The following is an 11,351-nucleotide window of genomic DNA, read 5'->3' on the forward strand; positions in this document are numbered from 1 at the left end:
AAATATATTTTCTATAGAGTACAAAAAGTATCTGTAGGATAGATAGTATCTTTATTGTACGTAAAGTATCTAATGCTATATACTACCTATAGAACACATAAAATATCTATAAATATATAGTATCTATTTAGTACGCAAAGTATCTGTGAGGTGTATAGTATCTATAGAGTACATAAAGTACCTAAAAGATATATAATATCTTTAGAGTACATAATGTATCTATAGGCTATATAGTATCTATGGAGCACATACAGTATCTACAAGATACATAGTATCTAGACAGTACACAAAGTATCTGTAAGATATCGAACTCTTGGCATAATTCAGTTGTGCTATGGCAATCTAGCTCCATAATTATATGTTTAAAGACTCTATGTCCGTCCAACATATATACGTATAGAAAAACTTAGTTCTTAGCCAAAGCTGACACAAACGTTGGCTGCTTTTGACTGTACAAGATTTATTGAGCATTGCTTAATGGCTAAGTTCTCATTATACATTTAATCAGTATCAATTCATCAATCAATCGCATCATTATCATTATCATAATCATAATTACTAAAGTGTGGTGTGTGTGCCCTGCCGTAAACCCCGTCGTGCCGTGCACCAATTAAATTCATAAGGCCGCAAATACATTAATATCTTAAAAAAGTTGCTGCTGCTGCTGCTGCACTGTGAGTTCTATTGATTCTTCTGCTGCTGCTTGCGCTTCAGTTTGTCGATTAGCGTCTCTATGCTGTTGGCGTCCACCAGGCCGATGAACTTGTCCACAACGACGCCGTTGCGGAAGGCTAGAACCGCTGGCACGGCCTTCACTTCAAACGTTTCGACCAAATCCAAATTGGCCTCCACATCGATAATGGCCAAATCGATTTCATTCGAGTTCTCCAAAAGCTCCAACATTTTGGGTGTCAGTATTTTGCACGGATCGCACCATTCCGCATGGAAGTTCACAATCACCGGATTGTCGCTGTTGATGACCTGCGAACAGATAAAGAAAAAAACCAAAACTCAGATAAAAAACAAAAACAAACCATTCACGTTTATGTATTTATGTATTTTGTCTGGTCAAACCGAGTGGTTCTACCTTATTTGCATACACGCGCATACGCATAGGCCAAGCTAATCGTGGTGCGGGAGTCGACTAGCAGATGCCCTGTATTGTATGTATTGCCTTTTATTCAAATATAATTATTTCGTTTACCAGAAGTTTTTCATATATTTTCAGCTTAAGTTTGTACCAAATTCAGAAATTTTAGCATTTGTACACGATGTGCCAACTAGTGTACCAATGCACATCAATGTACCTTTTTTGGTACATTTGTGGGCGAGGTGGCAACGAGTCCCCATCGTTGCCAGCAATTTGTTTACAGGGTATTATAGTACGCAGCGCACACAAATAGCCGAAATGCGTCATGGGTTACGGCCGGAACCGCTCACGTACGCCAATTGGCCAACAACCAGTCGAATAGAGCATTGCATAATGCTACAACAACACTTGCATCTGTATGCTTATGCATATATGCAAGTATGCGTGTGTCTGTGTCTGTGTGCAAGTGTACACAAATGTAAATAGAGGTAGTTGCTGTGGCTCACCTTCTGATCAAAATCGTAATGATCCTTGATCACCAGCTTTTTGTAGTGCATTTGGGACTGTGAGAGGTACTTTTGTGTGGCTTTGGCTGCCTGTGGCGCTATCCGTTGGCAGCTGCTCTGTGCACTGCTGTTGATAAGACAACAGGCCGCCAGGCGTGGCGCAATTCCCTCCGCTGCAATTTTCAGCATTGTTGTTCTTGTTGTTGTATTGCAAAATATAGTCCTAATGCAGTGTTATCTCGTGTATTGCCTCCAGTAATGATCTTGGTCGAAGAATGCAGATGCGGCGATAAGATAAATAAATGGAGAATTGTTCACTTCTGTTTTTTTTTGTCTGCAGGCGGAGGAGCGGGTGGCTATGCGATTGTCTGGCAAGGCTGTTTGCTTATAAAGTGCTGCCAGATGCCTTAACTATGCTCGCTTAATGCACATGGCAACGCCGCAATTTGGCGCCACTTTTAAATGCAAACTAATACTTTAAAAAAACAGTTATATATTATAGAAGGTCATCTGGTGCTTAAAAAATATATCAATTATATTAATTAACATTTAAAGGCATTCGTTAAAGTTTGGCTATACAACAATTTTAGGCCTAAATGAAAATTTGGCTACTCCAAATTTGTGCATTTAACAACACTTGTCCGTGATAAGAAATGATGTTTGTTTAGGTAGCATATAACAAGGGAAATGCGAAGACATGTATGTGTGCTTATTAATTTTTATTGATATAGACATAGAAGCAATGGCCAGGACAAAGACAGGCAAATACCTTGTCTCATTGGAAGAACTGGAAAGTAGAGTACAAATTGTAGATATATTGGCTTCCATGGTCATGGTCATGGTATGTACCTAATGTACCAAATACTTTGGTACATTTAGTTGGGCACAATAAGAACTCATAACGGTAATTGTTTGTGTTTAATTAGGCTCGCATAGAAATTTACCTTTTGATATTATCTGAACGGTGATAGACGTTTTATCTGACTTTGTGGTAGTTCGTTTGAAGCAGTCGCCGGAGCAAGTTGAGCAGAATATGAACGGGAGCAGGATCTACGCCAGCTACCTGGATAGCAAGCTGATTGGCATCCAGGCGGAAGACGCAAATCAATATGTGGTCCGTGCACTGAAGCATGTCATCCAGGATGTGTTCGCACAGCTCAGTACGACGCTGGTAATAACACTCGCCACCACCGAGGTGAAGATTGACAAATGGTTCGAGAATGTAGTGGGCGATCTGGCTAGCGCCTGGGAGTCAGTCTCCGTGCAGATGCTGCATGTCAACCATTTGCCCCATGTGCCCGGACGCAAGTATTGCAATCTATTGCTGGTGGACTCCTATCAGGCATTGCTGTGAGGCACTTCAGATCCGATTCGAATCGAAGCAATATTTAAATAACTCCCACATCCCTTGCAGCTCCACGCAGATCACTGAGGATAATGCTGGCTACGATGATCACGAGTATTATTTCATCTTCCTACAGACGCGCGATGCGAACATTCCGTATGAGCTGCAGCAAATCCTGGACCATTGCCTCAACAATTTTTGGCTGCACTGCAACGTGATGGTGCAGACAGCCCAGATGGAGGTGCTCATATATAGCTATTATCCATATACCTCGGAACGCTGTCAGTCCGCACAGCCGCAGCTGGTGAATCGCTTTGATGGTCAGCGCATGCTCCATGCCACCATGTTTCCGGACAAGCTGCAACAGCTACATCAGTGTCCGCTCACCGTGGTCGTCTGGAACTCGCCGCCCTTTGTCGAGCTGAACTGGGATGATCAGGCGGGGCAGCTAGACGCCATTGGCTTCGAGATTACACTGGTTAAGCAGATGGCACAGCATCTCAATTGCAGCTTGATCCTATACAATGTAACGCTCGAGACCATCGCCAGCTATCAAAAGAACTGGGGCAATGGGCGCCGACCGATGGGACCACTGGAGCTGGTGTGTATGAATATCAGCCTCGGCCCAACTCTATTGACTACTATCTCTGTCTCGCTCTTTGTCTCTCCCTTTCAGCTGATGAAGCGACATGCTAATCTGAGCGTGGGCAACTTTCGCAAGACACCTGGTCGCAATCGCATCCTCACCTCGCCCATGGCTCACTATTATGCTCCGCTGGTTGCCACCGTGGCCATTAAACACTTTCGCTTTGGCCAACTCACTTTGCTGTATTTTCCATTTCAGAGCGGCGTCTGGTTGCTGCTGCTGGTGGCTGTGGTGCTGCATGGCCTGATCTATATGTGGCGCTGGCGTCCAATCGGCCTGCAGGTGTTGGAGCTGCTATTGGGCGTAACGTTGGTGCGTCTGCCACGATCCTGGCTGCAACGTGTCATCTACGCCCATTGGCTCTATGGCAGCATCCCATTGCGTGTGGTCTATCAGTCGCTGCTATTCCATTTCATACGTCTGCAGCTGTTCGAGCAGCTGCCGGATTCGTTTGAACAGCTCTTGGAGAGCAATTTTCGTGGCATGTGCACATCGAACATCTTAGGTATGCTGCGCGAGATGCCGCAGGCGGCGCATAGTTATGAAAACTACATTAGCATCCCATCGCCCTTCGACGAGGCCGTGCTGGATACACTGCATCAGATGGGCGATGGTCGGTATTTTGCAATCACCGGCCTGGATCCGGCCACTGCCCATTTGAGCGCAACTAATCGTCAGAACAGCTATCACATTCTCTCCCAGTACATCAATCTGCAGCAGGTGGTCATCTATATGCCCAAGCACTCGTATTTCAAGGAACTGTTCAACGATATGCTGCGCCATCTGGATGCTAGCGGCTGCATTGACTTTTGGCGTCGCGCCGCCTTCGCCGAATACAGCCGCCGGACTGTGCAACAACGCAGTCTGTCCCAGATGCAGGACGATCAGCAAGTGGAAAGACAGAATGAACAGTTGCGTCAGCTAATCGGCATCTACAGCCTGATTGGAACTCTCTATGCTCTCTCCATATTGATTTTTTGTGCTGAGCTCCTTTGCCATCGGCTGACCAAGCGAAAGATGGTGCAGCGTTTGCTTTAAGTCAGAAAGTTATAAATAATAAAATTGACTACGATTTCTATTCATTTTTTAAATGGGCCTTACCTTGAAAAAAAAAAAATAGTAATTTTTAATCAAATTTAAATGTTTTTTTTAACATTTAATAGTTTTTACTTTTACTATCTGGCAGCACTGAAACTGAACTTAATATTAAGTTGGCTGCGAAAAGTAGCTTAAAAAAATAATGGATTTACTTAATAAATGCAAATATAAAGTAATCAATTATTGAAATTGACCCACGACAAACAACATGTAATGAATATTTACTTAGCCAATACCACGTTCATTATCAAACACTTGCAGTTGGTAAATAATGTAAAAGATAAACAAAGCTTTGAACCAGTTTGACCATAACCAAACCATAATGATGTCAAGATTTCTTGAGATAATGAATAAATTTGAAAAACTGACCTTTTTGTTGTCCACACAACTTTTCTCTAGAAAGATTGATTTGAATTTGACGGCGGTAACCGTGGCAGTTGCTTTTGAAAGATGTGGCAGCACTAAAATTCTGAGACTTAAGTTGGCTGCACTTGAACCGCAAATAAAATTTTCGAATATAACTGTTAAATAAACTCAATTGAGTGCAATGAATAAAACGACGGCAAAGAATGAAGAGAAATGAAGAAAAATCATAACAAAACGAACATAAGTATCAACTATTTCCTCAACTACAGTTCCACCGGGCATCATTAATCATAAATCACTTACAGCTCAATTAATGATAAAAGACAAACAAAACTTTTGCCACGCTTTAAGACTTCAGCTCGGACTCAACGCCATTTGTACAATCATTTAAGCTTTATAATCGACAAGGAAATGAACATATCACAGCTGTTTCAGTCGTATCAGGATTTGTCTGGGGAGCAGATGAATCAAATCAATGAGTATGTGGCACGATCCTTGCTTTACGTGGTGCACATCCACATTATGAGCGTGACGCCGTCGCTGGTGCTGACCCTCTGCTGCCGCAATAATCATACCTGCAACTTCTACAACGAGATGATGAGTGTACTTTTTCGTGACTGGGGCATAGCTCCACTCCAGATTGTCACTGTGGAGCAGGGCATGCTGCGACAATTTATTCCGGGCCGCAGGCATTACAATCTGATATTCACGGACTCCTACGCAGCCTTTGCGGAGATTGAGGTGGAGGCTCATTCCAAGGAATACAATTACAATGAGTACTATTACATTTTCCTGCAAGCTCGCGACCACTTACTGCTGAGGGAGATGCGTCGTATCTTCGAGCATTGCTGGCGCCATCAGCTCATCAATTGCAACATCCAGGTGCAGAGATCCAATGGAGATATCCAGTTGTACACATATCTGCCATTTGGACCCCAGAGCTGTGCTGATACGACGCCACAGCTGATCAATCGTTACAATGGCAGCCATATGCTCGAACCAGAGCTCTTTCCCCGTAAGTTGGGCAACTTTTTCGGTTGCCATGTGCGCGCTGCTCTGCAGCATTTGCCGCCGTACATCTAGCTAGAGGGAACTGGATCGGATATTCGCATTCTAGGCGGCATTGAGGGCCGTATTTTGCAGACGTTTATTGAAAGACTCAATTTAAGCATCCATGTGCAACAGATACCGGTTGGGACAGAATACCAGACCAACAGACTACTCCAAATGGTGAATTTTGATAATTCTGGCCTTCTTTCTTTCTAAATTTTTTTTTTTTATAGCTGAACAGTAATCAAGCCGATATATGTGTGGGTGGCATTCGCCAGACGGTAGAACGCAGTCTGTTGGGTACATCTACACATAACTATCTCCAGACAACCGTCCGTTTTGGCGTCTTGGGTGTCACCTACGAGCTGACCTCCTTAGATATTCTACTCTTTCCATTTCGCACATCCATTTGGCTGGCAATTGGCGTTGTGCTCACTCTTTCGCTTGTGATGCAATTAACTATGGATCGGCTACTGGTGCTTAGGCAACAAGGTTGTCTCTTGCTCAATCTGTTGTTGATTTTTGTGGGCATGCCTATGCTACAGATGCCGCGCTCTATTGCGAAGCGCGTTTACTCCATAGCGTTAATTCTCTACACGTTGCTCATACGCACCATGTACCAGGGCATGCTTTACCATTTGATACGCACACGCATGCTGAGCCGGCTACCCCAGTCCATCGAAGAGCTGGTGGCTCACAACTATGAAGTGGTGCTTTCAACTGGAATTAATGAGGTACTTTCTGAAATACCTCTTGTGCAACAGATGCGATTCCGAGTGGTCGATGGGGACGGATCTGAAATGAATCCTTTGCATTACCTAGCGCAAAATCAACGGGACAAGAGGCAGGTGGCAGCCACTGTGCTAGATTTATTTCTCCTGTATAATCAGTTGAGTGTCTACAATAATAAAGAGCCAATTCAGGAGCGGACGGTAAATCAATTCGAGATCATAGCGCAGGATGTGATCGACCTGCAGATGACCATGTACCTAAGAAAACATTCCTTTCTGATCGATGCTTTCAACGAGGAAATCATGTGGATGCGTTCTGGAGGCCTGCTGGCAATCTGGGAGCGCTGGGAGCTGGACGATCGCTATTTACGAGACACGCAGGAGAACAACTTCAGAACATTCGGTCTCCATGAACTATACATTGTATTTGTGCTAATGCTGATTGGACTAATGTTTGGCGCGTTTATATTTTGCCTGGAGCTGATCTCATTACGATTTCCACGATTTCAGCGCTGGGTTCTATTACAATAAAAACTTGGTATTTTGTATTTCGTGCTAATTAGTAGTTACAATTAGTATTTAGAATAATATTGACGCTAGCCACACTGTTCAGTCAAATACTAAAAAAAAAACAACAGAACTCAATATAGATTGGACTACTGGTCACACTAACATAAAAAAAGAAAACATTTGTTTAATGAAAACATTTAATTTAAATAGAACAGAAAACTAAAATACGCGAAAAAACTACATTATTTTTTTAGATTCCCGAGAACGAATGGTTCATCTGCTTGCTGTTTTCGCAGATAGCGTTTTAGCTTTTTGATCACTACACGCGAATTGCCGCAGTATTTCATTAGAATACACTCAACTGTGACGAGCTTGTCCTTCAAAAGTGCGATCTGACGACGCATGTTCCAAATACGATCATCTTCCTCATCGTCCGTGTCTGAATCCGATGGCAGTTCTACATATTTGCATCCGTCCGAGTAAGCACGTTCGTATTTTAAGATCGGCCGCTCCACTATTAACACACCTGCGCTTCCGTAAATTGGAAGGGAGAGGTCAGAGCCTGGAAAATATTCAGCCTCATGTGCTAATAGTTCCGGAGTAGCTGATCGGTTATTAGCTTTATGAGATCCTGGAACTATAGCTGGAGGTGTGGCTGGCTTGTGCAGTAGTGAAACTGGCTCACGGTATAACTGTGCCTTTAATGCAGGCGGTAATTCTAGCGATGAGCGAACTGGTTCTTGAACTGTCAACGGAGATTTGATAGAGTTTTGCTTAATAATCGTCACGGTTGGTTTATAATTAACATGCGCAATTTCTGCAATTGATGGAGATTTCACATTGAGTGCATCAGGGCGTAGATGTGATTTCTTCTGAGCTTTTGCCATCAGTGTTGGACTCAAGGTAACACGCTTCGACGTCCCTGCGTTCAGCGAGGCGGTCACCGAATCAATTGTTTCATATTCAGACCGAGATGAAGCCGGGACTTTTGATTTGTCGATAGTGCTACTTTGCGCACTATTAGAATGAGCGAATAACTTCGGAGCAACTGGCTTATCTGCAAAAAGCTTAGGACTATAATTTACTTTATCTTGGACTTGTGAAGCTATTTCACAAGCAGGCTGCTGAGCTGCTGTTTCAGATAGTAACAAATATGGATCAAAAACGGATGGTTTAGTTTGCTGAGAAACTATTTTCAGATTGGCTTCTTGCGGAGATATTAGCGCATCTGCCACGTGCACTCGTTTGATAGATACCGGTGATACTGGTATTAATTCTAATGGATGAACTGGTTCACAACTGACCAGATTTATTTCAGAAGCCATTTGTTGAGATGTTCCAATTATGCGTTTCAAATTTATGCAACCTTGTTTTGGCTTTATATTAAGTGGTGGCGTAGTATTTTCTTTACGTTGGATTCGTTTAAAATAAACATGTTTTGACGGTGACAAGTTAACTGGTTCTGGTTTTTCGGCTGGCTTCATTTTCGATTGGATAAGCAAGCCAGCTTCTATTTTAACTGGTTCCAGCTTTGCATCAACTGGGTCTTGTTTTACATTAATTTGTTCTGCTTTAATTGGAACTGGTTCAGATATAATTGGCACTGGTTCAGATTTCATTTGAACTGGCTCTGATTTAATTGGAACTGGTTCCGATTTCCTTGGAACTGGTTCCGATTTCCTTGGAACTGGCTCCGATTTCTTAGGAATTGGGTCCGATTTCCTTGGAACTCGCTCCGTTTTCTTTGGAACTCGTTCCGATTTCTTTGGAACTGGTTCCGATTTCTTTGGAACTGGTTCCGATTTCTTTGGAACTGGTTCCGATTTCTTTGGAACTGGTTCCGATTTCTTTTGAACTGCTTCCGATCTCATTGGAACTGGCTCCGATTCCTTGCGAGCTGGCTCCGATTTAATTTTTTCGATTTCAGACATCGCCTGAGTTGGTTTAGGCTTCACTCCAACTCTGAGCTCTGGTTTTCCTTTAAATGTTTCTGTATTCGGTTGATCTGATTCACAAGCCGGCTGCGTATGGCTCAGATCAATGTCGCGAACGGCTTCCTCTTCTACTTTATTTCCAACAACTGCTTCCACTTCGGGAAGGACTGGCTTATCCATAGCAGCGTGATTGGCTGTTTTTTGACCTGTGCCTTTGGCCTTGGCCTTAAGCTTATCCGGTGTTACTTTGTTTTTAAAAAGCCCAACATTTCTATGCTTATCCGGCTTTGCACAGATGCCAATCAGGCTGTGTGAACGAGGCGCCAAATCCATTTGCTTGTGTGTATTAAAGGAAGAAACTATTGTGGTGCTGCGTCTCAGATAGCCTGAGTAATCGATGCGTCGATCCAGATCTATAATCCTTCTCAAGCCGATCGGTTTGTCTTTACGCTCACCGAGTGCATCGTAGGGTTCACCATTATGGTTCTGCTTGTGGAACTTGTGCAGCCAGTTAAGAAACTCATAGTGTCCGCGTCCCTTTACAAGTTCACGCTGTGGTACCTCCTTGCGGATATTCAGCTTGGAAAATGTGCTGCGTATAAGCTTGAAGTTTGCTTCGATCTCATAAGGGGCATTTGTATGCAAATAAACTTTGCTCAGCGATATGGAAGTTGGAAACAGTTTATGTATAAATTGGCAATAAATTGCGCCTGTCTTCATCTCTGATAGCTCCTTCACATCGCATTGCATCTCGTCGTTAACCCAATTGATTAGCTCGCGCACCGAGCAGGTGTCCTTCTTCAGTACCATCACGTTCCTCACAAACTGATTTGAGCACTCAGAATTCGCCATTGTACTTCGTTATAATAGACTGTTTTAACAATAATTGAAGTGTTCCGTATTTTCAAAAGTTAAGAATTTGACCTTGACTCGAAGTGGACGTTAAACTCAAGTGCCCACTTTGATTATAAACTGCTGAACTGAAAAACAAAATGGTTTGCTTAAAATAATATACCAAAAAGTGTACAAAATACAACAGCAAAAACTGGCTAAATAAGGAAGAAAAACAATGGCGACACAACGCAGCACCGTTTCCGCTTTAAAGCGCGATGCTTAGTTTGAGGTTATGCAGGACTCGTTATTAGTTTTCATATTTTATACATTACCTTTACACATTACATTACATTTACACATTACCTCATTAAGGTTAAGTTTGAATTCAGTTTGAATTGGCCAAAAATTTTATTGCAACAAAAAGCTAAATTTGTGAAACTATAAAATGGCAATCGGCATGCCCGTTGCGTGTGGAATATACTTTCTATGGCAATTATACAGTTTCTTTTTTTTTTTCACACAAATTGAAATATTTCGAAAAATAAATATATATATATGTGTGGACTTATGTATGTCGGATTGCCAAATGAGCTATGGCAAGTACTTACACAAAGGATATGTAATTGACGTTCGGAACAGTGTCGTGAACGTCTATTCTCTTGGCTTCAGTGTTGGAAATTAACAGCTTTAATGACTTGACACAAATCCAGCAAGCCGTCAATATATATACAGAGGTTGAACTGTGAACATTTATCCATTCAACCAGCTATCGAAACAGTAGGGGCCCAAACACACACTTAGTTTATTGGAACATATCGCGAACCCTAAACCGTTGAGCTGGCCTAACACAATCGTATCTTTTTGATTTTTATGTACTTATCCTTCGAAAATAAAATATAAAAAAAATAAGAGAACAACACCCGAGTACTGATTTTGTCAGATATGCTGAAATTATTACAGGAACTACTTATTATTTGTAGCAGCCTACTATTATAATGAATTTATTTCGTTGAAAAACTTGATTTTCATTATTTGAGTGTAACTGTAAACGTTACAGTTTGACATGCCATTTGAATGCCTTGGGAATTAAACATGTCGAACAGTGCTGCAAGTGGCACTTGGCTTAAGTAATTTACACTGATTTCCTAATGCACGATTTAAATTAATTTCGTTTTTCGTACATATTGTCAAGGGAGCTCAAGCATTTGTACTTACCACTGGCATTACATATTAAGTTTAGT

At 42.2% G+C, this 11,351-nt stretch overlaps 4 protein-coding genes across 6 annotated transcripts; 2 read left to right on the forward strand and 2 right to left on the reverse strand.

Moving 5' to 3' along the window:
* Positions 1-419: 419 nt before the first annotated feature.
* LOC111605142 (thioredoxin, mitochondrial) lies at positions 420-1,976 on the reverse strand. Its single transcript, XM_023323522.2, has 2 exons — positions 1,597-1,976; positions 420-981 (listed from the first exon to the last, which is right to left on the reverse strand). The coding sequence occupies exons 1-2, from the start codon at positions 1,783-1,785 to the stop codon at positions 682-684; spliced, it is 489 nt and encodes a 162-aa protein (XP_023179290.1). The 5' UTR covers positions 1,786-1,976; the 3' UTR covers positions 420-681.
* A 303-nt stretch (positions 1,977-2,279) lies between these two features.
* On the forward strand, positions 2,280-4,625 carry LOC111605139. Its single transcript, XM_023323518.2, has 3 exons — positions 2,280-2,946; positions 3,011-3,542; positions 3,618-4,625. Exons 1-3 carry the CDS (start codon positions 2,630-2,632, stop codon positions 4,623-4,625), a joined length of 1,857 nt encoding a protein of 618 aa, XP_023179286.1. The 5' UTR covers positions 2,280-2,629.
* Positions 4,626-5,399: 774 nt separating this feature from the next.
* LOC111605151 lies at positions 5,400-7,363 on the forward strand. Its single transcript, XM_023323533.2, has 3 exons — positions 5,400-6,066; positions 6,169-6,281; positions 6,335-7,363. The coding sequence occupies exons 1-3, from the start codon at positions 5,463-5,465 to the stop codon at positions 7,361-7,363; spliced, it is 1,746 nt and encodes a 581-aa protein (XP_023179301.2). The 5' UTR covers positions 5,400-5,462.
* A 212-nt stretch (positions 7,364-7,575) lies between these two features.
* On the reverse strand, positions 7,576-11,028 carry LOC111605126 (titin-like). 3 transcript variants are annotated; one of them, XM_023323483.2, is made up of 2 exons: positions 10,719-11,028; positions 7,576-10,256 (listed from the first exon to the last, which is right to left on the reverse strand). In XM_023323483.2, exon 2 carries the CDS (start codon positions 10,126-10,128, stop codon positions 7,585-7,587), a length of 2,544 nt encoding a protein of 847 aa, XP_023179251.2. In that variant the 5' UTR covers positions 10,129-10,256; positions 10,719-11,028; the 3' UTR covers positions 7,576-7,584. The 3 variants fall into 3 exon arrangements, with proteins under 3 accessions (XP_023179251.2, XP_023179253.2, XP_023179252.2); XM_023323485.2 differs by lacking the exon at positions 10,719-11,028 and adding an exon at positions 10,474-10,608; XM_023323484.2 differs by lacking the exon at positions 10,719-11,028 and adding an exon at positions 10,443-10,608.
* Positions 11,029-11,351: the final 323 nt, after the last annotated feature.

This window comes from Drosophila hydei, unplaced genomic scaffold (genome assembly GCF_003285905.1).
Source record: "Drosophila hydei strain 15085-1641.00,03,60 unplaced genomic scaffold, DhydRS2 tig00000237-arrow-arrow-pilon, whole genome shotgun sequence".
NCBI lineage: Eukaryota > Metazoa > Arthropoda > Insecta > Diptera > Drosophilidae > Drosophila > Drosophila hydei.

Coding starts and splice junctions, on each gene's coding strand:
- LOC111605142 (XM_023323522.2), bottom strand. CDS start 1,785: ATGCTGAAAATTGCAGCGGAGGGAATTGCGCCACGCCTGGCGGCCTGT. Junction 982..1,596: donor ATTACGATTTTGATCAGAAG/GTGAGCCACAGC, acceptor ATCTGTTCGCAG/GTCATCAACAGCGACAATCC.
- LOC111605139 (XM_023323518.2), top strand. CDS start 2,630: ATGAACGGGAGCAGGATCTACGCCAGCTACCTGGATAGCAAGCTGATT. Junction 2,947..3,010: donor GACTCCTATCAGGCATTGCT/GTGAGGCACTTC, acceptor CATCCCTTGCAG/CTCCACGCAGATCACTGAGG. Junction 3,543..3,617: donor CGATGGGACCACTGGAGCTG/GTGTGTATGAAT, acceptor TCTCCCTTTCAG/CTGATGAAGCGACATGCTAA.
- LOC111605151 (XM_023323533.2), top strand. CDS start 5,463: ATGAACATATCACAGCTGTTTCAGTCGTATCAGGATTTGTCTGGGGAG. Junction 6,067..6,168: donor CGAACCAGAGCTCTTTCCCC/GTAAGTTGGGCA, acceptor TTCGCATTCTAG/GCGGCATTGAGGGCCGTATT. Junction 6,282..6,334: donor CCAACAGACTACTCCAAATG/GTGAATTTTGAT, acceptor TTTTTTTTATAG/CTGAACAGTAATCAAGCCGA.
- LOC111605126 (XM_023323483.2), bottom strand. CDS start 10,128: ATGGCGAATTCTGAGTGCTCAAATCAGTTTGTGAGGAACGTGATGGTA.